The sequence below is a fragment of the Giraffa tippelskirchi genome, chromosome 11 (assembly GCF_054371585.1).
Source record: "Giraffa tippelskirchi isolate mGirTip1 chromosome 11, T2T-mGirTip1v1.2.pri, whole genome shotgun sequence".
Taxonomy (NCBI): Eukaryota; Metazoa; Chordata; class Mammalia; order Artiodactyla; family Giraffidae; genus Giraffa; species Giraffa tippelskirchi.
Genome location: NC_137285.1, coordinates 145,803,562 through 145,830,680, shown reverse-complemented (window position 1 = coordinate 145,830,680; position 27,119 = coordinate 145,803,562). Strand labels below are relative to the sequence as shown.

At 35.2% G+C, this 27,119-nt stretch overlaps 1 protein-coding gene across 50 annotated transcripts in view; it reads left to right on the top strand.

Moving 5' to 3' along the window:
* Positions 1 to 27,119, top strand: part of PHF21A (PHD finger protein 21A) — a 188,934-nt gene that overhangs the window by 19,505 nt on the left and 142,310 nt on the right. For 25 of the 50 annotated variants that reach the window (XM_081538377.1, XM_081538361.1, XM_081538387.1 and 22 more), the window contains 4 exons: positions 8,512 to 8,552; positions 15,435 to 15,577; positions 19,445 to 19,477; positions 21,621 to 21,686. In XM_081538377.1, coding sequence (XP_081394503.1) covers positions 15,524 to 15,577; positions 19,445 to 19,477; positions 21,621 to 21,686 — 153 coding nt within the window. In that variant the 5' untranslated portion in view covers positions 8,512 to 8,552; positions 15,435 to 15,523. Of the gene's footprint in view, positions 1 to 8,511; positions 8,553 to 9,914; positions 10,027 to 15,434; positions 15,578 to 19,444; positions 19,478 to 21,599; positions 21,687 to 27,119 lie in introns of those variants that run through there. The other 25 variants (XM_081538378.1, XM_081538362.1, XM_081538388.1 and 22 more) reach the window with 3 other exon arrangements.

Below are 27,119 nucleotides of genomic sequence, written 5' to 3'. Positions count from 1 at the left end.
CACTCCAGTATTCTTGCCTGGAGAATCCTAGGGATGGCGGAGCCTGGTGAGCTGCTGTCTATGGGGTCGCACAGAGTCAGACACGACTGAAGCGACTTAGCATAGCATAGCATAGCAATGCATGAGGAAGCAGTCATTGGTGGTTGTGCATCTAAACGCATGTACAGTGCATTGGAAAGATAACTTTTAACGTTATGATGCTGTTTGGCATATTTAGTTTAGTGCAAGGAGTGCACTTATTTAACAGGACTCTTAATAAGCTCCCACTACACCAAAGATATCTTTTAAAAAAAAATTATACTTAAGATGACTTTGTAGTATTCCCCAGTAGAGTTCACCTAGAGCCGCAAAACCTTTCTAAAATAAAACTTATTCCTTTAACCGGTATTCATTTAAGTGGGTTTCTCTGTACTTGGTTTCCATGGAAATAGCGAATAGCTAACGTTATTTATAAGGTGGAAGTAAAATAGGGTGCCTAATGGGACCCCATGCTGCTCTGATGAAGAGACTTAGGAAAAAAAATCCATGCTCATGGGATTTTTTTTTTAAACAAGGTTAATGGAACCCTGATTTCAGTCTTCTGTAACAGAAAATATTTTTGGTTTTAAATGCTAGCTTTAATATCAGGCAAACTTCTTTTTGGTATGTATTGCCTTCACTTTCAAGTTTTAGGACCACTTATCAGCATGATTGAGACTTTATGCTTCAGAGTCATGTTTCTTTGTGGTTTTTGTTTCAAAAGTTAAAATCCCCAGCATATTGTAGCTGTTTCAGCTTCTCATTGACATTTCACAGTACAGATAAAAAGCTAAATGTTCATTAATGATAGCAGTGACGATAAAGAATCAATATGTTGGACTACATAGTTTTTTGGTTTTTTAACTGTGAATGTTATGGAACCATTTAGTTTTCAGGCCTTAAGTCAGGGTTCTTTTTCATTTGTGTTGTGCAGCTAAACCTATGTAGTCAGAGAAAAAAAGATCTTAATTTTCTTTGGAGGATAGAAATGGGGAAAATCTTAATTTCCCTTTCTTTAAAAAATGGATTGTTGCCAAAGCCTTTCTAATTGAAGTAAATGTTAATTCTTTTAGTAAGTGTGGATTAGGAATAAACCTTAGCTTTTTCCTCACTGCTCCGGTAAGGCCTACTCTTAGTTTTTGTAGGCCTTCAGCAGAGCCTTGCGGTTTTTCTTTTAAGCCCTTTCGTGTGAAAGACTATCACTCCTTTGTGTGTGTGTTTGTGATTGGGGGTGTGTGGGAGTGCATGTGTGTGTCTCACTAATTTTTCTGTAGCCTGAAACACACCTCGTTTTTCGGCCTCCTGAGTACAGCAGTGAAGTGAGAAGTGAGGCAGTATGAGACACAGTAAGGTGCTGTAATTTTTATTTAGTTAGCTTTGGTTGTCTTTAGCAGTTTGTGATTGTTGTCTGTTTGTCTGGAAGTGCTTTGTGATTATTCCTGGCCATCAGTGCAGCAGGAGTTTTCTTCTGTGCTTTAAAGGCACGGATTGCAGTGCGCTTAGGGCTCCATCGGGGGAGGAGTTTTTGTTTTGTTGTGTCTGTGTGTGTGTTTCTTTGGACAGGCTTCTCCTACAGTTGGACTTCCTAATGTAAAAAATTCTAGTTGCTTTAATCCTGATGAGTTTTTGTGTGAGATATTTTATCTCCAGCAATTCGCTAGTCTTTCTGTTTTTCCACCTGTGCATATTGGTGCTATTTTATAAAATTTCCCTTATGCAGTAATTGTTCTTTTAGTTTAGCTTTTTCTTGTATATTTTAAAAATCAAGTGTTTACCAGTGACCTTCCTTAGTGGCTTTTATTTGAATGATATTTGTTCTTTAGAGACATAGGAGTTTGGGTCTATTATCCCATCTCTGAGAGAACGAGTCCCAGTAGTTGCAGTTAGTGCCACAGAAAGGGCTTGCACAGGTTCGGTGCTGGGCGTTGATCCTCCTCCTTGGTCGACACCCAGAACTCCCATTAGTGTTACAGGAGGCACTTGCTTAAATCCCTGTGCACCAGGATGAAGCCAGACTCTTCTGTAATGCTTTATAGATACCTCAGTTGTTTTTCGTTGATGATGGCTAGTGTTTTGGTCCTGAGGTTAACTGATTATTAAAATAAGGAGTTTGAGTTGTCTTGGGATATGGGGTGATTTACTAAGTCTGATCTGTAATTAAGAAGGTTATGTTATGATGATTAGACTCAGAAAACATTTACACCTTTGTGCACTGTGGAAGCTTGTGAATAAGGATTTTTGTACTTTATAGCATGATGAAGCAAGCATTCTCCTTTCCATTGATTTTTTGTAATATCTTACTACAAAATAAATGATTTTTACAAGTTTTTGTACGTATTGCAAGAATTTAAGTAACTTTTTATTTGTCAGCCTTAACACAATTACTCTCTAGTGTTTTAAGTCTCTTGTCAGCTAATGTTGCTCACATTTTTCCAGCATATAGAAGCTAATAATGTGCACTGTCTTAGAGCGTGAACATTGCAATTACTGGTCAAGTATTAGATAATCAGTGTTTACTATGCCTATCTGAATTGTGGATTTTTATTACTTTATTTATGCACAGTGTAATGGAAGGATTCCTAGATGGAGAGCAGTAAATCTGGGTTTTAGACTGGACTTTGCCTCTTATAATCTTTATAGCTTGTGGCTAGACATCTAGATTTTTTGGACCACTGTTCGCCTTGAAATGAAGGTATGGATCTGGTGCTCTAGGGTGTCCATTCTAGCTTTAGGCTATTTGAAGGCCTACTTTCCTAGGTCCTGAAGGTAATAGAGATGTATAAGGCAATGGTTCCTAATCTTAGCTACGCATCAGAATCTTCTGGAAGAACTTAAAAAAAAAAATACAGATATCTGGGCTCCAAATCAGACATAATGAATTCAGAATCTTTAAGGGTAGGGCATATGAATCTATACATTTTTTGAAGTTTTAGAGTTACCCTGATATAAGTTTGAGGACTGCTTGTGCAGGACATTATTCTGTTCTACACGTGTGTGGGATGCGTGTGTGTGGGATGCGTGTGTGTGTGTGTAGTTAGGGAAATGAGACGTGTTAGTTACAGTGTGGGATAGTACATGGTTAAATCCTGAGATGAATGAAAAAGATGATAAACACTTCACGAATTAAAAGAATGGAGAAGCGGGAGTTGGGAAGGCTGTTAATCACTGAGTCTTCATCTGGGTCCTGATGGTTGAGTAGGACTTGGATAGGCAGAGAGAAGGTAGAAAAAGGGTGTTCTTGGTGTAAGAAAGAACGTCCCTAAAGCGAACGTTTGGGGAGGGGGACAATTCTGATGAATGTTTTAATCTTTGTTTTAGTATTCTACTTTTGCAGCTGCTGTAGGTTTCCTGACATTTGAGGAAGTGAACTGTTGAAGGTATTTGATGGGAGAGAGGTTCCAGAAGATCCCTGAGAAGAGAACTTGTTAGGAGTTTTTGAAATACAGAAAAGAGGCCAGGGTGGCTGGAGTAGATTGAGGAACGGGGAAAGAAGAAGACGAGGTCCAAGAGTAACAGAGGCCCAAATCACTATAGCCTTGTGGCCATTGTAGAGGAATTCAGCTTTTTATCTGAGCATGATGAGAAGCCATTGGAGGATTTTGAGCAGAGGAGTAACTAGATCTGTCTTTTAAAAAGGCTACTGAGAGAAGAGACTTTGGAGGACAAAGATGGAAGTGGGGAGGCCGGCCAATTAGGAGGCTATTGCAATAATGTAGGTGAAAGAGGATGGTGACTTGGACTAAGGAGGTGGTAGTAGAGTTGAGACAAGTGGTCACAGTCCCATGTATTTTGAAGGCAGAGGCAAGAAGGTCAGTTATTGGACTGGATGTAGGATGTGGGTAAAAGAGGAGTCAGTGATGACTTTAAAATTTTTGTCCTGAGAGGATGGAGTTTCCATTTATTGAAATGAGGATGACGCTGGGGAGGAAGTTGGGGGATAGGTAGTGAAGAGTTTAGTTTTAGATTTGTTGAGCTTGAGAAGCCAATTTGACAGGTGTCGAATGGGCAGTTTGATATGTAGGTTTGGAAATCAAGGGACAGGTCTGGGCGGAGATACAAATTTTGGAGTCACCAGTGTACAGATCCTTTTATAGCTATGAGACTGGATGAGTTTACCTAATGGGAAGAGTTCCAATAACTGAGCCTTGGGGGAGTTCAACATTTGAGGTCTTGAGAGATGAGAAAGACCTAGCAGAAGAAACCCAAAAAGAGTGCTTAGAGAGATTAGGAAGAAAATAAAATGTGACTGGTGTCCTGGCAGTCAAGAGAAGAAAGAATTTCATGAAGGAAGGGATGATCAACTGGGTCACATAATACTGTGTGAACAGGGAAATAAGGGCTGAGACTTAACTGTTGGATTTAGCAACAGAGAGGTCACTGTTCTAAGCAAGACTGAAGGAGGCAAAAGCCCTAATGGAGTGGGTTCAGTAGAGAATGAAAGGAGAGGAACTGAGGACAGTGAGTTTGCTTAACTCTTTCAGAGAGTTTTGCTACAAGTGGCAGTGCAGATAATAACTACAAAAGACAATAACTACAGAAGAATATGGAGTTATGGAAGGCTATTTTTTTTTTTAGATAAAAGAAGCAGAATGATCCAATAGTGAAGGAAAATTTGATGCTTCAGGAAAGAGGGGAGAGGGATGCCCTTGAGAGGGTGAGATTAAGAGGGCTCTGGGCAAGAGGGATGATTATGATATTGGGCCGCACCTAAAGGACTAAATCTTCTTTAGCAGGATTCTGCTTTTTCATCTGAGCATTTATTTGCATTTAAATTTATTTCAAACTTATACTCTCTATTAGAAGTTAGGAAAGACAGAAAAAAAGCAGTAAAACTTACTGTATATGAAATTAGTGTATCAGCTTGGTGTAGTAGAAGAGAAGAGATTGAATCTTCTGTGTAAGGTGACATTTTAAAGTGTCTTTGAATGACAATTATCTGTGCTATTCTAGTCCCTTATCAAAATTTATGATTGAGCACAGACTATAAACTTAATTGTTCAAAATTTGTAATGGGGTGGATTTTAGCCTAATTTAAGACATAATCTAGTGTTGAACTTTTCCTCTGCAAAATTTGTTTTTGGTTTATGTATATTCTTTGTACACGAAGGTTTTCGATGTTTTACAAAAGATATTTACAAAGTAATTAGTAATCACCTTAGATTTATTGATGATATTTAAAATTTTTATAACCATATCAGAAATCGGAATGATTCATTTCTTTATTGACTGTATTTAAAACAGCTGCAATACTTGTGAAGTTCCAGAGAGAAGGTGGAATAATCTTTAGTTTGCAAAAAATCATGTGAAGTTATGTTAACAAGATATTATTCATCTCTAAAAGTAAAAATAATTACTTCAATTCATGTGTGTTGAATGTATTTTTCAGGAACAATCTATTTTAAAAACTTAAGCAAATAAAGTTAAAATTTTAAACTACTTTAGCTACATGTGTCAAATGTATGTGAGAAATTAAGTGGACTTTCCAATCAACCTAACCTGAGGAAGTCAAACTTGCATTTCAGACTTACATACATTTTGCATATGGATAGTGTAAAAAGTACAAGTTATATGTAAATATTTTTGCTGCTAACTAATTTTTATTAAATTACAGAAATGAATTACTTGCTTTTCTTTTTTTTTAATCAGTATCCCAATGGTAGTCAGTTAATAATCAGTCTTCAGAAGGAACACTTCGGGTAGTTCTAATGCAGTGTTTAAGAATCACTGGTCTAAAAATAATTTACTCTTTTTGGGTATCTGAACCTCTGTGAATGTTATTTAATTTGTGGATCTTCTTCCCAGAATACTCTTACATTTAGAATTTAGCATATAGTATTGTGGAGTTGGCAAACCCCTCTGAAGTCTATTCATGGGGATCCCTTAGGCATAAAGGAGCTCAAGTGTTAAAACCAGCCCTAGAGAGCTTACTTACGTGATTTTTCTTTAAAATTTTATATGAAGATTTTCCCCAAAATATTTGGTCAGTGTTTATCCTACTTTCTTAAGAGAGTAACTGCTAAAGCTGGGTAAGAGAAAGTGTGATCTAGTAGAAAGGCCAGCTTAGTCAAAGGAATCTCAGGGTCTGTAGACTTTTCTCTCGCTTGATACCAACTAGCTGTGGGACCTTCAGGGAAGTCACTTAACCTCTCAGACTTTGATTTCCAATGTGATTTCTGCAGTCCCTGCAAGCAGTGGTATGAGTAGTTTTGTGATATCATGGTAAAATTCCTTGTCAGTTAGGGGTTGACTCTGCTACTTATTTTTGGAGAAAATACCCCAGAGATAACGTGCATCCATTGCCCTTCTCTCTAAATACGATTTTCAGAGAGTTTATTTGACTGTACCTTCTCAAATGCCATTTGTATAAAAGTTGAAATCCCAATCCCATCCTGACCACTTTGAGTCTCAACATATTTTATACATTCTGAGTATAAGCTGTTGTTATGTATTGCAGTTATAATTCTCCAGTTCTGTGGATTGCTTTTTCATTCTCTTAATGGTGGGTTTTTTTTTTTTTGATGAACAGAAGTTCCTAATTTTAATTTGATCCAATTTATCTTTTCCTTTTCATTATATTTTAAAACGGCAATTTTTTATTTCCTAATAAACTGTTTTTATCCAAAGTCACTCATTTAACAAATAATGCTGTGGGAGACTGATGCATAAGAGGTTATCCCCAGCATGAAAGAGCTAACAAGAAATGACTAATAGGGAAAATAAGCCTGCAACTGAGAGTTAAGGGTCCACTCAATCAGTTCATTCATTTAACAAATATCTACTGACCATTTACTTTGTTTTTGGTCACACCACTTGGCTTGTGGAATCTTAGTTCTCCGACCAGGGATTGAACCTGGGCACAGCAGTGAAAGTGCCCAGTCGTGACCACTGGACCTCTAGGGAGTCCTCTCTAAGGAGCCTTTACTATTTGCCTGGTACTGTCTTTGAGTGGTACAGAATCCTATAGGTATCTGTACTGTGAAGAATCCACTTTTTAAAATTGACATAGAACATCGTAGTAGTTCTAGGTGTACAACATAATGGTTTGATATGGGTGTGTATTGTGAGTAAATGGTAATCACCATCATCACACATAGTTAGATATTTTTTTTCCTAGTGAGAACTCCCTTTTTTGGTAGGGGGAGGCCATACCTTGTGGCGTGTGGGATCTTCCTTCTCCAACCAGGGACTGAACCCATGATCCTTGCAGTGGAAGCAGAGAGTCCTAACCGCTGGACCACCGGGGAGTTCCTAAGAATCTACTTGTTAATAACCACATCATTCTGCAGATCATTTTATAGATTTTTCTTTTCATTGGTAACCATTCTAATCTTGGTGATTAAAATTGCCATTTATATGGACTTTAGAACTCTAAAAAAGTGCTGCTGCTAAAAGAAAGGCAGGATAAAATAGCAAATTGAATTTCTTTTGGAAATGAATGTTACCTGCATGAATTGAGGCCCTTTAAAATTATTTTACTATATGTTTGGTATGACTGTGCATGATTAAATAAAAATTTGTGATTTGGATGAAGATTTTTTTAAATATCCCTTAAGGAAATGAGAATTTACATCACACTATTGGAGTGACATCAGTGGACAGATGTACTATGTTTAAGGCATAGGATAATATAGATTTAGAGCATGGTATGTTGAGTTGAAATAATTTAATACCAAAATACTAAGGAAAAAGTTTTAATTTTTGTTCACGAATTTTTTAACTAGAAAAGTTTGGGGCAAGGACAAGTTAAAAATAAACAATATAGCTTGACATGAGTTTTCTGATGTTGAAATCAACTTAATGGAGTTTAGATAATCTTAAAAAACCACAGTTGATAAAAGCATCACTGAGCATAGATTGGGATCCCAAAACCTTGATTTTTTTTTTTTTTTTTCTGGCTCTAACACTGATATGGCATAGGGAAAGTCACTTTAGTGTTACGTGGTTCACAGTTTACACTGGTAGTACTTTAAGAATGTGAATGAAAAGTTTAATTATGACTATACATATAAGATGCTTGAATTTTAAAGGCTTATATAACACAGGTCCATTTCAAGATTAATTGAAAAAAAAAAAAAGGCCTTTTAAGTAGATCAAGCTAAGGGCCAATGATGTTAGCCTAGTTTGTAAAATAAAGCAGCAAACAGTGAAGGTCATTTGTTGGGGATGTGGGTGTATTTCTGCATTTCTGTGTCTCTTAGGAAAGGGAAACTATAAACTACTTTTTCTTGTCTTGAAAAGGCTGTGGAAAACTGGAAAAAAAACTGGAAAATTAGATATCTAATTGCCCTTGAATTCTTCTCTTGTTGTAAAAATGAAACTACCTGTCTCTTTCCTTATTTTTTTCTTTTGGGTTTTAAAGCTTTGGAGATTCTTGTGTGTTTTGGTTTTTTCCTCATTAAAATGAGATAGAAATCTTTAAGTTACCAGCTTTTGATGACTTGTCATAAATCTGTATTTGTAGTCTAATTCCATTTTCCCCTTCTTCTTTTATAGGGAGCAAAAGAACTGAAGGAGAGCCAGTTTCCCCCAAATTGGTAAGTACTTTTTTCAAGCAGGCACACTGTGCCTGATGCTAGTTGGATGATAATTCAAATATTCAGTGATTTTTTTTCTCTTTTTTTGCAAAAAAGCTCTCTCCCAGAAATGAGAAAGGCTTCGCTGTTTATACTGAGTAAAAGTGAATTTTTGTCTAATTTCACATAACCATATCTCAGATACATTTGTGTTTCTAATAATACTGCTAGGCTTGCATGTTCCTACATTCGATAACCTCTTAAAATGTAAAGGTCCCCTTTGCGAAAAATGTCCTTAATGCAGTGGTTAGGGCTGAAAATTCAGAAACCAGGAAATTCAAAAGTTCAGGTTCCCATTGTGTCTTGTATTACTTAATACGCTGTTTAATTTGATGGCCTTAGTATATGTACAGAAAGGCTAAGTTAATGTAACTATGGGAACCTTGACTTTGAAATTTGGGGACTCTTAGCATTTATATTATTAAATTTAATGTTGGATTGGCCTCATGTCTGATACTACATTTTCAGTGTATGTTTTGTATAATTCTTGAAGAGGAAAAAGTTGTTAAAATGAGAGAAATGTAGCAGTGTGGGTCATATAGGCAAACATGTTTTTTCCCTAGTATCAGTTTTGATGTCTACTTTAACAGTTTATAAATCATCACACTTAATCATTTATTTGAGTGTATAATTCAGATTACACAGGGCATTCCAGTGTCTACAGACCAAACAAATATTAACCTTATTTTGAGAGCATGTATTATGATAAAAAATTAAATTCGAACAAGATAACTGGGGTAGGGTAGTCCTCTATTGCAAGGTACTTTTTTTTTTTTTATTCTGTCTCTCAAATGGTAATTCATGTAGTGGGTGGAGTAGATGTTCAGTTGAGGCTTCTTTCATAACTTAACGGTCATTTAGGTATCTCTTAGCTTTTAGGTATTGAGCTTTGAACATGAAAGGGAGGCATTTGAACCAGTTAATCTTACATTATACTACCTTTTTATTCTACTTGCCTTTCCCTCATGGAACCATTAAAAATAAATAATCAAGACCCCATCGCCCTTTAGTTTGAGATGCAGTGGAATCATAATTTCTTGAAGAAGGAATGTTAAGGACCTTCTCTTTGAACCTTTACCAGGTGTGGCAGTTTTTTCTCTTACATCCCTGACACACGGTTATTCAGATATATCCCTGGTGTATTGAGTTCTACATTTTAAAAAATGTAGCTCATATTTTCTGTAATGTGTTCTGAGGAACTGTAACTTCCACAGAAATTAATAAATATTATTGAGGTGGGGTGGGGGTGGGGAAAATGTTCTGTGGTCAAATAATTTGGAAAATGCTGCTTTAAACAAAGTTAAACAGGTTTCTTTACTGCAGGACTTCTCAGAACCTTTAATATGCTAATGTGCATTGTGAATCTCCAAGAGGGGGATATGATATGCAGCATTCTTGAATACTTCTATTGACAGGGAGCCCACTACCTCATAAGGTAACCCATTCCTTTTTTGTACAGCTCTAATCCTTAGCTCTTCCTTGAATTGATCTGAACTCTCTCTCCCATAACTTCCACTTCTGTTAAGTACTTATTAGTTATACCAAGACCACCGTCCTCTCTTATGTTCTCCTTTGTGTAGTAAAATATTTATCATTAAAAAGCATTCTGGTAAATACGGCAGCCATTTCTAAAATCTTGACCTCATTGTCACTATGCTCTTATACGACTCTTCAGCCTCCTTCATTTTGAATTTCTGTGCATTTTTGAATTTGCTTCAACGTTCTTGTTGTTGGGTGTAGTTGGGAAGAGTTTAGTAGACATATTTAATTTCTGTGAAGAAAAGTAGCAAATAGAAGAGTGTGTGTGCCAGGCTTGGAGCCAGGAAGCTGAGGTAGAAACTGTTCTTAGAATGAATACTAGTGGTAGGGAGTGGGGCAGGACGCTCACTGCAGCAGCCCTGTGCAGAAGAGGGGGCTGTGGGGAAACCCTGACTTGTCCCAAAATGCCACCCCCTTGTGCTGGAATAGTATGACTTGTGCAGGTATTCCTTGGTTTTTTTTTCTTTTTAAGAAGGATCTGGCCCGAAAAACTAAAGGAAAGATACATATTTTATACTCAAAGGCATTCATACTTTCAGATATCATTAATCAAATTTTGTGTGTGTGTGTGTGTATAAATTCAGTGGTTAAGAAGCATCAGTCTTACTAGCGCAGGTTTGTCAACACCTGTAATACCAGTACTTGAGCATAGTAACCTTGCCAGATTCAAAGTGTAGCCTCCAACATGAAGTTCTTTGTGCAGTAGCATCTCCTGCTGACCTGTGGAGTGTCTCCAAAGAAATACCACCATGAGAATAAGAAAACAAACATTATATATATATTTTTAATGTCATCTTATTGATTCATGTTAGTAAATGTTAGTTTTCATAGTTATTAAATTTTTCACATTTGTGGTCATTTTTAGCACTGTTAGTTAGAAGTTAAAGATGTGTTTTATCTCCTAGCATATTAGATACATAGTAATCAATAAGTAATCAGTACAAATTGAAACCTGATATTTTAGTAATGCTTCCCTGGTGGCTCAGGTGGTAAAGAATCTGCCTGCAATGTGGGGAGATCCAGGTTCTATCCCTGAGTTGTGAAGATCCCCTGGAGAAGGGAATGGCTACCCACTCCAGTATTCTTGCCTGGGGAATTCCATGGACAGAGGAGCTATTTCAGTATTGTAGTAATTTAATTTTAGTATTTTAGTAGTAGGCATGTGACAAGTAAGGATACATAGATCTACAAGACTCTACTTTTTCATATTTTAAAAAATTAATTAAACCTACTTGAAACACTATTTTGAGAGTATAGATCAAAAGTGGAGTCTTATACCAAGTAGAAACATGGTATAGAGAACCCTGAGCTGTTCATTTTTAAGGAATTCAGTCTGGGGGCACAATGTATTACAGACTTAACTGTAATTAAGTAAACTTGGTTGATGCAATGAGTTTTGATTGGGAAAAGATTTATATCAATTCAAGAACAGAGCAGTGATTTTGGTAATAAATTCAAAGTTGTAGCATTACTGCATTATTAGAATCATTATGAAAGATCTAGCAGTCGTACTCTCCAAGCAGAACTGTAACCAGGAAAATGGTTAGAATCCCTTTCTTAGAGAAGTTGGAAATAAGAAAGCTTACACTCTTTTCAGAAATATACTGTGTTGAGAAGTTTATACAGAAGATTGTGTGTATGAGTAAGAGTTAAGTATGTTAAGAAAAGCATAGAACTTTACAGTTTATAAATGGCTTTTCATATAACTTCACCCAATTTAAACCTCATAACAGTTTTGTGAAACAGATGATTCTGTTCCCCTTTTTCTGATCTATAAGCAAACAAACCTAAAGCTGAGAGTGGTTACACAGTGAGTAAGTGGAATCAGGTTTTTGTTGTTGTTTTTTTTTTGAGACAGTGAATGTTCTTTTCAGACACTACATCTGCCCTTTTTTTTTTTAGTGAGATTTGGTTATTTTGTTTATTTGCTTGTTTGTTTGGTTTGTGGAGTTTTTATTTATGTTTTTTGTCATTTGAATGTGGGAGGCCATTAGGTGTCTCAGTGGTTTAACACATATAGTCTTGAATATAGTGAATGTTGGTATTTTGTGCTAAGCACTTGCCTTCTCTGGTGGTAGTACTTAGAAATGATGGGCGGCAAAAGGCTTTGTACCTCAGTAAGTTGTTTTGTAAGTCTCTTCATATTTACCTTGTAGCAGCGGATTTGTTATTTATAATTTATTAGAATTGGTGAAAATATGATAAATCATCTTTTTATAAATTTTGCAAGTAATATCTTCTTTATAATACTATAAACTGCCCCCAAATGATCATCACATGATGGCTGCATGCATTGTCTAAGCCGCCAAAGTGTTTTTTAAAAGGATTCAACATGTGCTTGCATTGTTTTTTGTAGGCTATGAATATATATGTATATAACCTGTTCCTTTAGGCAGAAATCAGTCTCTTAAAAATGCTATTCAGAAAAAGGCTTCTGTTAAAAAGAAAGATATTAAATGAATCTTCTAATCCTTCATATATTTTTCTATAATATGTCACTACCTTTTTTAACCCTTCAGTTTTATCTTGAAATAAAATGAGTAATTGGCCTTTAGAGTCCTTGCCGAATAAAATTTTGTGCCTTTGTGTGTCTCTAATAAGCAGACAACAATCTGATGAAGGAAGTAAAAGCTGTCAGCTCCTCATTAACTTGAGTTGCAGGCTTCTTATCCTGTGAGGCACTCCTTGACATTTAGAACCTCCAGGTTAAACCCTGGCTTTACTTACTCTGTTCCTGAACGTTTTGTTTCATCAGTATAAATTTTTCTGATGTTTTATCTAGCAATTCTAAGTTAATTTTTTGTTATATAAAAATAAGTACATATTTTCCATGGAAAATTTTCAAAATATCAATACTCTGAAAAGAAGAAAGTAAATAACCCTCAGTGCTACCACTCAGATATAACTAATAGCAAATTATAAAAGTGCCACCTGATACAAACTCTCGACAGCTCAGAGTATTATTATTTTTACATGTCTTTGTCAGTTTTATTGACAAAAATGTGTCTTCTTAAATTTACATTTCCATGACTTTCTTGAAGATAGATTTTTTTTTTCATGTTGATCATTCTTATTTCTTCTTCTGTGAATTGCTTTTTCATAGCTTTTGAAAAGTTAATTTGTAATTAATCTGTAAGCACTCTGTAACTGTACAAATTATGTTAACCCTTTGTTTGTGTATATTGTAAATTCTTCATGTTTTTAAGTTCCTGTTTATTTCTAGAGCTTATGAGTTGAGTTGAGCTATGATGTTATATGTAACTACTAGTAAAATGAAGTGTGGCTTTTCTGTTGTTGAAAATACCCTTCAAGGTGATCTTAATTTAACGAAAATGGTAGGGAATCATTTTTGGACATGTTTTCTGATAGGCTTAAAACTAAGTACTGTTTTCAGGAAGACCTCTAATACATAAGTCAGGAATTTGAGGAGGGAGATTATTTTAACATTTAAAATTATAGTGAGTGCATAGTTTCAACATTTGCTTTAGTATGTAAACCTACATGACAACAAAAACCTTGGTCTAAAACCAATAACTTAACGATTCTGATATTTATGTAGGTCCAACAGTTTTTAAAGGTGTAATAAATATCTGGAAAACCTGGTTTGTTCATCAGTATCACCTTTTCCAAATTATCTCCCCTAAACATACTACCTTTATGAAAGTTTTTGGTGGGCAGTATCATTGTACAATAATATCGTTTCCTAGCCTCCACAAATGTAAGTTTGAAGGAATTTTACACTTTGGAAATGTATTGTTTTCTTAAAAAAAGTTTAGAGTATTTTGATATTACATAACATAGTATGTAAGCCCTAGGGGAGAAATTGCCAGTGATGTTTTAAGCCTAGTAAGATTAAACAAATATAATGAAGGTTAATACTCACATGAATACAGCCTGAAGTTAATGACTTCATTATAACTCTGTTAAATCAGGTTTTAAAGAAATTTTAAGAAAACTTAGGTTGACTATGGGGCTTCCCTGGTGGCTCAGGTGGTAAAGAATTTGCCTACAATGCAGAAGACCCAGGTTTGATCCCTGGGTTGAGACGATCCCCTGAAGAAGGGCATGGCCGTCCACTCCAGTTTTCTTGCCTGGAGAATCCCATGGACAGAGGAGCCTGGCGGGCTACAGTCCATAGAGTTCAAGAGTCGATACAACTGAGCGACTAACTCTTATAAGTTAACTATGAATTTTATCCATAGATAAATAGTTTTTAGAAGGTTTAAAGATTATGAGTCTCATTAAATTAGCATAAGGAGTAGCAGTTATTCTAAATTCTTGATTGTCCCCTTCCTCAGTTTGTAAAAATGCTGAAAAGCTGCTCTAACTACAAGTTTTATATATACATTTATTCAATTAAACTTTTACTTTGAAGAGAGTACCTGAAATCATGTCTAAGGCCACATTCAAGAAAAAGGAAAAGAAAGAAAAATTAGCTATGGAGTTAATTTAAGTTGCAGTAGTGATGAGCAGAGCAGAAGGTTCACATTCACAAATCTAGACTTCTGACATTGTCTCCATGTGTAGTAGTTATACGTGTAGCCAAAGCGATGCACCAGCAGGCTTGAAAAGAAGATGGTGTCGTAAAGGTGAAGAGTCTGTTCTGTGTTATAGACCCACATCATCTGTTATGCACGATAGATTTATTTTTTAGCATCTCTGTCATAACTTTGTGGAAAGCGGAGTTCCATTGTAATGTGGTTAAGTATTAATTTGTTAAATGTAAACCTTTATACCGGAATTTCCCCTATTCTGAGTTTCTTTATTTTTTTAAATACTGTGGAGGTCCATCCAAGTGAGAGTACTCTGGCCTTCTTTAACTTCTGAGAGATCCTGAACTCCCCAGTTCACTCTGCGTGATGGTTAAAAATGCATGACCGTGCTGTTGTGTGTCTCTTTCCAAGAACAGTGTGTCCTGGATGGCTGTCCTCTCCTCCTCTTGTCTCCCGACCCATCTAGGACAGAAGTGGTCTTGTTCAGCTCTGTGTCCTCAGAAAGTAGTATCTTACATGGTGCTGAGCACGTAGTAAGTGCTTGGACGTTTTCATGACCAGATTAAATACTTGTTTTTCATTTCTTACTTATTTGAAGTGTTTTGTAGAGGAATGCTCAGAGAATAAAACTCAGAAAGTTTTGGTACCAATTCAGTACAAATCTACTCATTTTGGAAAGAAATCTGTTTGGGGAAAGTTTTTTCCTGTGTTTAGTTGGCTAATTTTTTGCCTGATGTAATTTATTTTATCTAACATGTACGTTTCCTTTATAACCAACATAATGATCCCAAACATTTTATGATCTCTACAGCTGCAGTGAGAAGAGGAGTTTGTTATTTTAAACAAAGGCTGAAGAAACTGTAGAATTAGCAGACATAGAAAAAGTGGAGAAGGTAGAGGATGGAGTTGCAGACTCTACAGGAGGCTCTTAAAGTGGAAATTCAGGTTCACCAGGTATGTTTCATTCATGGCTTCTCCCACATCATGTTATTAAGTAATGGCTACATTAGTAAACAGCCTGGCTATCTCTGATTTTCAGTACAGTTTTTAATCATTTTTTCAGTCAGTTGTCCAAGAATCATGTTATTTGCCTTCTAACACTACTCAACAAACTCACTGATAATATTTTTGAGAATTTTAGAAACCCTGACTTCTCTTCCAAACAAAAGAACTAAGAATATTTTTTACATATACTGAGTGTGTTTTTAAAAAAACAAACAAACCCTTTCCCCCTGTTTTTTGGTTAATCTGAGGGACTTTGTTCATGTAACTTTAACTTGCATATTTTATTTATTTTTTATTTTTCAAAATTTATTTTATTGAAGATAGTTGGTTTACAGTATTATGTTAATGTCTACTGTACAGCAAAACGATTCAGTTATACATATATGCATTCTTCTTCATATTCTCTTCTATTATGGTTTATCACAGAATACTGAATATAATTCTCTGTGTTTACTTGCATATTTTAAAAAATAAGACATGTTTCAATTGACTATCGTGTATACTAGAGTTACTCACATGTGATTTTTGGACATATTCCTCCTCTCAAGAAATTTTGGGATGGCATAGTTAACATTTAGCTTTTGGTTCATCCTCACAAGACATGAACAAGTCCAAATAAGACGTTTTTTTGAAAGGTTCATGATATAATTGAACTCAATCACAAAATTTAAATAGAGTTCTTAAATATTATTTAGTTTCATATTTTTAATTCAAGCATACCAATTTTATAAAAATTATAATTATGAAAAAATTGGATGTTTATTTTTTTAAAATATAATTTAAATTTTAAAATTGTTTATTGACTCAAAAGGAATAAAATATTCTCCCGAAGTTATCATTTAATATTCACATTAATTATTTTCCTGTGTATTTAACTTTTTAGCATAAAATTAATAGCTTTTATATTCATCCTTAATTGTTATACAGCACTTTATATGGTAATAAACATTTATTTATGTTTATCAACATTGGTTGATAGTATTTTAACCTATATAGAATGTAAGATATTTCATTTCAGTTACATTTAGAATCCTTTCGTATTAGAAAAAAATGTAAGTACTAACAGTAGGGACTTTGCTGGCAGTTCAGTGGTTAAGATTCTGCATTCCAATGCAGGGGAAATGGGTTGGATCCCTGGCCTGGGAACTATCCCACATGCTGCGACGTACAGTCCCCCCTAAAAAATAAGTATTAACAGGAAATACAAATGACATGCCTTGATGTAAGTCTGATGCTGTTATTATGATTGGGTACATGGTAACCTACATGATCATGAGAAATTCAGGGATGCCAGAAACGACGTCAAAGTAGGCACTGGCTATTAGGCCAAGGCCAAAGCCAGACTGTACATTTGACTAAATATTGGGGCAGAAGCCACCCCTTCATCATTTCCACTTAGGGAATGAAACTGGGGCTGAAAATGAGCTTACTGGATAGAAAGTGTGTTAATGAAACTACCGAGTGTTGCTGCGGTAGAAGTGTACTTTTGTTCTTGTTGAACAGGGAAATGATTGAAAAAGTAGCGACATGCACGTGGGTGATGTCGAATGAATGTTTAAAGAGTAATGGCCTGTGATGGGCATCTCATCTTTCTTTGAGAAATTGCCTTTTTGAATATTCCTATGTGGATTTGATGCAAATTATATTTAGACTTTTGGAGTATTTACTCTACATGTAACAGAGAATAGTATAAAGCAGAGATAAGCAAAGTTTCTGCAAAGGGCCAGATGGTAAAGTATTTTACACTTTGGAAATCGTTTATGGTCTCTGTCACAACTGCTTTTCTTTGCTGCTGTATGGACAAAGCAGTCATAGACAGTATATAAGTGAATGGGTGTGGCTGTGTCCCAGTAAAACTTTATTTATAGGAACCGGTGGTAAGCTAGATTTGCCTGTGGGTTGTAGTTTGCCAACCTTTGGCATAAACAATATCCTCATGAAAAACTGCTGCATTCTTGAAATAGAAAGTAACAATTTTGATAACACACAATGTCACCTTAAAGTCATTGGGTATTTGAATGGTTGAATTGCCTAGCTTTTCTGTCCTGCCTGTAATGGTCTAAAATGCAGCTTGAGTGATTGTAGGTAGAAAAGTTGGCTTATTTATTTCCTCCAGAGGTGGAGACTGAGTTTGGTAGTCACTTTTTAAATTCCAGTGTCATGGAGGAAAACTTTTTTCAGCTTTAAAAAGGCGACTTTATTATAGTACTCCAATCTCTGTTACCAAATCAGAAAGGAAGACCAAGGGCTTTTTTCATTGAGGACTGTGACTGGCCTTTAAGCTACATTAGTAAAAATGTATATGTATAAAACTTAGTATTTTTATCTCCTTGAACTCTTGGAATGTATATTATTACTATTTTTTAGGTTAAGACCAGGATATAGAAGAGTTACCACTGTCGTATATGAAGTACAGTATAGTAAAATATGCATTGTGTATTTGGAGGTCACATGGTTGGCAATCTCAGCTATCCAGACTGTGTCTTAGAACCTAATGTAAGGCTTTTGACAAGCTAGAAGAAATGTCAAAAGTCACTCACCAAAGATTATATGTTTTACTCAAGGAGGATTTCTTAAGATATTTGCTCATCTTAGAATTAGTTCATTGAGCATATCACAAAGCAGATCAGAAGTAGCAAATTTGAATTATGGCTCAGGGGCTCTTAGAGGGAGGCATAGTGATAGTAGCAATATTTGGTAGCTGCCTGCTTGACCTTAAGGAGTAGATGAAAAAACTGAAAAGAACTCTTTAGGACATAGCAATTTGGGGTCTTTATTTAAGGACCTTATTGTATTGTTTGCAGAATAGTATATTGATGTAATCATGCCTCTATCATTAAATATCATTAAATACTGCCTTTTTTTTAACTTAATAAGGCAGATAAGTATATAATATATTTTAGAAAGTTTTTATTTTATGACTTAAAAACTTTAAAAGTGTCTTCTCACCCAAAGAGAGGCATAGATTTTTCAGTTATATGAAAAAACCACTTGGAGAACAGCTTATTCCCAGATACTTTGAGGAATCAGTCTTCCGATATTCCTTTATGCTTCAATTTCTTCTCTCCCTGGTTATTGTTACCTTTGTGCAGTGATGCTTTTAGAAGTTGGGTAGGTCAGTCGACATCCATTTTCCTTTTTCATTTTTTGGACTTATGTTTTCCTTAGTTAAGGTCTTTCCATTCAGTATTCTGGTAGAACTCTCCTTCACCCAGGAACCCCAGGTAGGTCGAATTTTGCATTACTGTTCTTCATTTCCTTGCTCTCAAATACTAGCATCATTGCTTCACTGGGTACATCCCCTCCCCCACAGAGAGGACAGTGGCAGAGTCACATCTGACACTAGGCTCCTTCTGTGAACCAAACCAACTGACTTGCCAAGTCTGTTTGCTGTATACAAACAGGTCTGTTTTTATATGAGAGCAGCTTCTTCCCAGGCCTTATTTGGGACTCTGGACAAAATGACAACATTTTCAAGGGATATTTGACTTTTGAAGCATTCAGTTAGTTTAAATTGTCTTTTAAAAGCTCCTTTCCCCCATCCCATCTCCAGATTTGTTTAAAAGCAGGAAGCTCTTTATTTCAAATATAAAGCAATACTTTGTTGTTTTTTTTTTAATGACTAAGAGTGTTTCATTCATCTTTTACATGGATCACAGAAGCTTTTGGTCTGTTCTGATTATGGTATTGCTTGTTGTGTGTGTGTGTGTGTATGTGTGTGTGGACTTAAAACTTTAGATTTTGGAGGCCAAGTCCGATTAGTGATAGTGAGTTAATATGTAAGACTGATGGCTCTTTTTCTCTTTTTATTATCAGAAACTGGTTGCTCAAATGAAGCAGGATCCGCAGGTAAAATACTACTTTTATTCATTTAATTTTTAAAATAATTTAAGATAAAGTTACTGTAAAATACTAAAATATAGATGTTACTTAGGTTTTAAAAACTATTTCATCTCTATAGCAGGTTTTTTTTTTAGCACATTTGTTTTCATGTTTTAAGAATTAAGAAAAATCCAGTCATTCTGTTATAATATAGCTATTATTTCATCTTTGTTACTGTTATTTTACTTTTAAGTTAATTGCTTTGAGTATTTTGGGAAAAAATTAGGAGTTAATGCATATATTAAATACTTAGCTTAAATTTCGTTTCCACAAGCCTGCTTACTTGAAACCAGAGTTTGTGAGGCTTTCTCAAAATTATTGAACATAGCCCAGAACCATTTTTTACTTTCTTATAGTTTATAGTATAGAACATTTAAATGTTTAATCTCACTGTTTAGAGTAGAATTTTAGAATAATTTTTAAAAAGAATTAAAAAATTCTTTTTGAAAGAACCCTTAAGGAAGATTTTAAAGAACCTTATATTAATACAGTAATCCATCAAGTATTACCTTTTCTTTAATGTCTCATAGGAATTTTTGAGTCAAGTATTTTATCTCTATCCTTGAAGAGAAATCTTCCTAAAAACTTACTTTGTCTTTAATTACTGTTAATATATTTATTGTTCAGGCAATGTCTCTTTTGCAGCAATTAGATAGTGGGCCATAAGTATGGGGTCAAAGTATCAGACATTCTCAAGATTTCTCCCTTGCATTTGTTTACTCATAATCTGTTCAAAGAACACCTAGACCCACATACATTTTTTTTTTTTTTTTAGCTTGTTAAACACACCATACATACCTCATTGTAAAGTTAAGTAAAACAGATTCTTGGATTAAAGAATGGTGCTAAGGCAGATTGATTTTTGGAAGTGGGACATAGTATTCATTTCTACAAATTTAGCCCCTAGTAGCTTAACTATTGTATTTTTAACACAATCCATTGATTCTGAGCTGGCATTGATAGCCACTTAACTCCTGTTTGACAGCCCAACTTCTTTGAGAAGTTTTTCCATTTTAATTTTTTAAAATACACTATACTTTAAATTAGGTTTAGGGAACCAAGTAGCAGTAGATCAATGAATAGATTCTTTTATATTTAATATGGTAACCTATGTTATCAGCAACTGAAATATTATTAGAAAACTGTAGCATTTCTAACATAGCTGGCAGTTATATAACAGAGCAATCTTAATGTAGAGAATCTGAGGGGGCAGTAAGTTGCTGGACAGTCTTGTGGGTGATCTCATTAGAGAGGCCTTATATCACACACCATCACAAAAAAGACCTCATGGAGTAAGCGTGAAGGGAGGATGTATGCCGCGACCCTGTCAGAAGACCAGGCAGAGTGAATTGAAAGAGTTGCATGAGAAATGAAAAAGGAAAAGTAGTCTCTCATTGGGATGGTATTCAGTCTGCTAGTAAGTAGGCTATCTTGTTACATTAAGCTTTTGAAAACTTTAATTTTGGATTTTTCTCCCACGTGAGTAAAAGGCAAGCATGCTCAGTGTATCTCATTTAAAATAGTATTCTTTTTTGATTCCTAACATTTTAGAACTGAGAAGTTGCCCTGGTAGTCAGTATGTTAATTTGAATGATGTAGTGTTAAGACAGTTGCAGCACTGACAGCTTTTCAAATCTAGGCTAAAATAACAAATCTACTCTACTAAATAAGGGAGAGGGCAAGCAGAGAATAACCTCTTTTTATTGATAATGCTATTAAGCATCCAGTTTGTCCATCCTTATAAATTCCATTGTTTTGGTTTTGTCTGATGAGTGGAACCTTGAGGGTTTCTGTCAGCTGTTATTTATGAAGAATAGCTATTTTAGTAGAAAGGAGTACTATTACACTACAAAATGCTAAAATATAAGATATCTTTTAATTTGACATAGTCACAAAGGAGTTTACCCCTGTCCTTGTGTTAGCAGCGTACATTTAGGGTCTGTGCACTAGGTGGTAATGTGACTGCAGTTTAATGCACGACAGATAATGATTGGCTAAATGCTCTAAGGTTGCTTCATCATGTGTAATACAGTATGCATAAAGTCTTCTTGCTACTATCCTGTTAACAAATGAAATATCTTCCTCACAGATATTTTTTCTTTCCAATCAGAATGCTGATTTAAAGAAACAGCTTCATGAACTCCAAGCCAAAATCACAGCTTTGAGTGAGAAACAGGTAGGGGTAAAAGGAGGGGGGGCGTATTTTTAACATTGTGTTCTAAAGATATGTCTGCTCGAGGCTTCTAGGAGAACTGCTATTTTTCCTCATGTGTGAAAATAAGTGTGGGCAGCCAGACTCAGTTTTAATTTTTTTTTGAGCTCTGTTTATCTATTTTTATTTTCAGTTGAAATCAGTCTCTAGAGTATCCCATGAGTGTATGTTAGTGGCAAATACCTAACAGCCGTGTGGCAGGCTGCTGTTGACTGTGTTAATTAAACCCCATAGTTTACCCATAGAAGATGGGGGCAAAGAATGTTCGAGTGTGTGACAGAATCTTAAAGTTGCTGGATGTGCCTTGTTACCCGTGTTAAAGGCTTGACATGACATTTAACTTACTGTGGAGAGAATGGTTTAAGTAGATTGCTATAAATGTAGGTCTCCCATTCTGGTTATTGTCATTCCTTTATGTTAATCTTTATTAGATATTGACCTACTATTATGTGAGAAAAACTTTGGTGGAGCCTTGTTAGATATATTCTATGTAGGACAGAAAAAAAAAAGAACATCTTGCTGTCTTCTCCAAGTACATCTAGAAAGTGTTCTTTGGAATTTCTTGTATAGTGACCTCCACTTCACCAGTTCACGCAGCTCCTGCCACCAGGTGGAGTGTGACAGTTGATAGAGCTATAAGTAAACGTCTGTGGCAGTCTGCAAAGCATTTATTTTGTTGATCCTTCCCCACCATTCTCCCTCTGGTTAAAAGGTGCGGTTTTGGAGTAGGTGAATGTGTGAACCAATATGATAAAGTCACTTGCAATTGATAGTTCATGCTTATTGAAGAGTTTTAGTTATATAGTTCTCAATAATTGATTTTTGTGTTATAATTTTTAAACTTTTATTTAGTGAAATAATAGCAATGAGAGTAATTTATTCCTGGAGATTTCTGATTGCATTTATATTATGTACTGTATTGTGTTTTCATTTAACTAATGGGAGAAATACATTTTGAGAACTGTGTGGAATAAATGTGAGTCATTGATGTTTCAGAATAGAATCTTTTTCCAAGCTGAGTGAACAGTTGCTTCCCCCACCTCTTATTCTAATGCTTCTACATTCCTCTGTCTTCTTCAGAGACAAGAGGTATTTTAGATTAGGGAATTGACAAACTAAAATTTGAGTACGTAGCATGATGGAGAACAATTTTTAAGGAAAAATATAAACAGAGTTCATTAGCTGTATTTGACTCTGAAAGTGATTCAGTTCTCTGAAGTCAAAATGATGTGTGTTAGTGAAATGTTCTAGTTTTAGAATTCTTTTAGCGCTGAGCCTTCTTAAAGTTTCAGGGTTTTTTTTTTGACAAGATGCCAATGAATGAGTCATTTTTGCTGAAAAACTCACGTGTTCTATCAGGGAAAGAAGGTGAGAACTGGTTAGTGGAGTAGGGGATGGGGGATGCTGTCACAAAGTTAAGACACCCTAAGGCTACATTTGGGGAAAATGGGATGACTGTAAAAAAATTTACATTTATTTGAAATCATTGTGAGAACTGATCTAAAGATTTGGCTTATTTCTGTAACTTTTTATTTATTTTTTTTTCTGCTAGAGACCTCACTTAATAGAACATTGCAACCATTTATGTTTAGTAAGATGTTTCATCAAGTGGCAAACTGTCTTCTGAACTAAGTTTTGGTATTAGAAACTAGAATTTTAAAAATGGGTGTAGCATCAGGAAAACCTTGGGTTTACAAAGTAAAGAAAACCAGTGTAAGAAATTAAAATGAAATCTTGCAGTTTCTAAAATATTTGCTTAACTGTTGGAACTACATTTTTGATAGAACAGAAACTCTATCATTTTTTAGGTAGTATAGTACTTGAAGGAAGCACAGCTTTGAAGTTCAAAAGCTAGTCCTTCCTCAGACTTAATGATATTTTGTTTAAAATGGTTTTATTTTAGAGCAAACTCCTAATGCTATGTATTCAGCTTTTTGTTTTTCCTTCTCAACAGATCCAAGTAGCCTCTGGCAAAAGTTACTGATATTCCTTCCATTTTAATAACTGAAATCTGAATTACCTCACTCACATGACTTAATATTTTAATTTAATATTAATTTATTGGTTGTGAAATTTAAAAACAAAAGTTCAAAGAATGTCATATTCCAAAATTAACAGTTATTAACCCTTTGTCATATTTGTTTCCACTCTTTTTCTATATGCATTTTTCCATATTCATTTTTTTAAAACCCACTTGAAAATTTAATTATAGAAGTAATAAATGCATATGTTCTCTTATTTTGCTTTATTAAAAAAATAAAACATTGCAGATAGTCACTAATTCATACAGTAGGCACTTATTAGTTCTTATTTGTTATTGCTACCTCAGTCTTTGGTACTTATTTTCTTTCTTTCTCAAGACCAATAACAAAATAATGCACTCCATTTGGGAAAATATAGTCTTTATTAAGCGCTCTTCATGGCTAAAATTCAGTGAATTTCAGTAAATTCTTGGTTAGATGGTACCAGTGCTTTCAAATTGTGATTTGAGATTTCTGAATAGAAACTCCCCATGGCAGTTTGTGGAGTCATCTTCTTGACCCACAGGACTTTACTTTGGTTGACAGTTTAAAGTCAGTTTTAGCCCAGACTTGATTGGCTAAATAAATTATATGTAATATAGTTAAAATCATGGTTTCAGAAACATGATACAGGGATGCACTTATGATAAATAAGTGAAAAAACACGTGCAACTTCATAGGCGTTAACAATCCCGTTTGTGTGTATTGTGTGTATACATGTATATAGGCATGTAAGTGTGTATAAAAAACAGTGTCAGTATAAAATGTTGAGAAGTGATGATTTACAGGTAGTTTATTTTTTCTTTATATTCTTACATATATTTGCTGCATTCTCCACAATAAATGTTTCTTTTTTAAAATCAGAAATATGCAAGAAATATTATTAAAAAAATTTTTAACACCGAAGTCTTATATTTTCCAAGGATAGTTAGCCTTTAAGAATCTAATGATGTTCTCCTTATGGTATATGAACCACTCTAATCAGAGAATCCAACTGTTTTAAACACTAGAAATAATGAAGTGTGGAAGCAGCTATTAATTTCATTAACAGGATTCGTTTTCATTCTGTACCCCTGCCCTTTCATTTTTGACATACATATGTGGTCTTTTACTTGTCATAGTGGAGATTGTAATATTGGAGCCAATGCACTTAGCTGCTTTAGCTCTGTGCCTTCATTCTAATTCATTCATTGTTACAATAGAAGCAGTCTTGCCTCCCAGAGTTTGTTGCTTATTCCTGTTGCAGTTGAGGTTTTCATCTTTGAAGCTACTTGGCTTGAGGGGTTTGCCACCTCACCCTCCCTTCAACCTGGTGGTCTCCTGGCCAGGCATCAGATAGGTTGCAGCTTAAAAGTTACTTCCTCAGAGGACCTATCTCTGAAACCCCTTCTTCCTGTCAAAACCAACAGTTTCTGTTATAATCTCTCATCAAACCCTTCATTTTTCCTTCATAGCTATGCCACTTAGGATTAGGGTTCAGCCATGAATGATTGAAAACCCAAAATGAAAATGGTATAAACAAGGTAGAATTTTGTCTGTCTCCTGTGAAAGCTATGTGGGTGTAGTAAGGCTGGTGATAGTGGTTCCACAGTGCCAGGGAACCCAAGCTCCTCCTATTCTGTTGCTCTGCCATTCTCAGCGTGAAGCTTCCACATCATAGTCCAAAATAGCTGCTCCATCTGGCAAAAAGGGGGAACACAAGCCCTTTATTTTTAAGGATGTTTACTGGAAGTTTCATGTCTCACTTCCAGTTAGATCCCATTGGTCAGAACTTGGTCACATGGCCCCAACTAGGAGCAGGGAAAGCTGGGAAGTATAATCTATTCCAGATGGCCATGGGCAGATAAAATTCAGGGACTCTGGTACTGAGCAAGAAGAGGGAAATAAATACTGGGGATAATTAGCAATTTTTGCCACAATAGTTATCAAAACTTGTAATTACATATATATGGTTATTATTTTTTAATACCTGTCATCCTCACTAGACTGTTTCAAGAAGTCAGGGAGCATACTTACCTCTTTATTTCAAGTATAGTATTTAGCATAATATTTAGCATAAAATAATATTTAGCACAGAAAGGCATTTATATTTCTTAAGTGAATTATTTTATCTACCTGATCTTTTTCTGTACTTGTAGATATTTTTTTAAATGGTGCATCTTGCTTTTTATATTTTCTAAGCTTAAAATACTATGAACATTTTCATACATTTTTGAGTGTTCTTTAAGAATGAAACTTTTAATAGCTTCAAATATTTAATAGTGTGGTTTGATCATAACTGTTCACTCTATTATTTGATGACAGGCTGTTTCCAGTTTTTTGTTATTTATAAATGTTGTTATGATAAATACCCTCATATGTGAATCTGTTCTCATTGCCTCAGGATACATTCTCAAGTGTGAGGTTATTGGGTGTATCCGTCAGCTATTGCCTTAGCAGTTCTGCATAACAAACCGGTGTTGTATTGAATTACAGCACTAAGTTTCACACTGGGTCTGCAGATCTCCCTGGTCTGTGCTGGCCTGGCTGGCGTGTCTGCGTCAGCCTGTGGGTTAGTTGGGGCCTCAGGCGGTAAGTTGGCTTAGACTCCTCTAAGTTTGATTGTTCTGAAGCCGGTCATGAGGGGGCAGTAGCTATCTGGGGCACACCCATGTCATGGTTTATCACTGGCTACCAAAACACATTTTAAGCCTCTGCTGGCATTGTCAAAACAAATAGCCAAAACAAATCAAATGGTCATACCTTGCAAAATTATATGGCAAAGGGTGTGAATGTATAATTTTATGACAGTGTGAAGAGTTGAGAGCAATAATCCATCTACCACTCTTGGTCAAAGTGTATAAAAAGCTTTTAAGATATTAAACAACAACAACATATTTCTAAATAGCCTCCAGAAAAGGCTATATCAGACTAACAGCATTTGTGAGAGTACCAGGTTCTCCCCAAGAGGTACCTTGAGAGGAGGTGGCGGGGGGGAGAGCACTGTGCTAATTTTGAAGATGGAGTACTATTTATCTGGTGCTTATCTGAAGATATATTTTTCATGCCATTTGTCCATGGTACACATGTTACATAGTACTCCATAAAATTACCTTTTGGTTTTTCTTTCACTCTTTCCACTATTTTTCTTAGTCCTTTTAAGAGAGGTAGACTCCTTCATAGTCTTTGGTATTTGCCGTTAACTCTGTGTGTGAAAATCATGGTCTCTTTTCCTCACTGATTACGTAACCTAATGCAAGATGAAATACTTTTCTGGGGGTTTAATAAATAGTTACTGTTCGTGAAACCATTCTCATTTAAAATTTGAACGTATTGTAGTAAAATGGATTCGGAAGCCTTTGGGAGAGAAATTTCTGTTCCTGCCATAACTAATTAT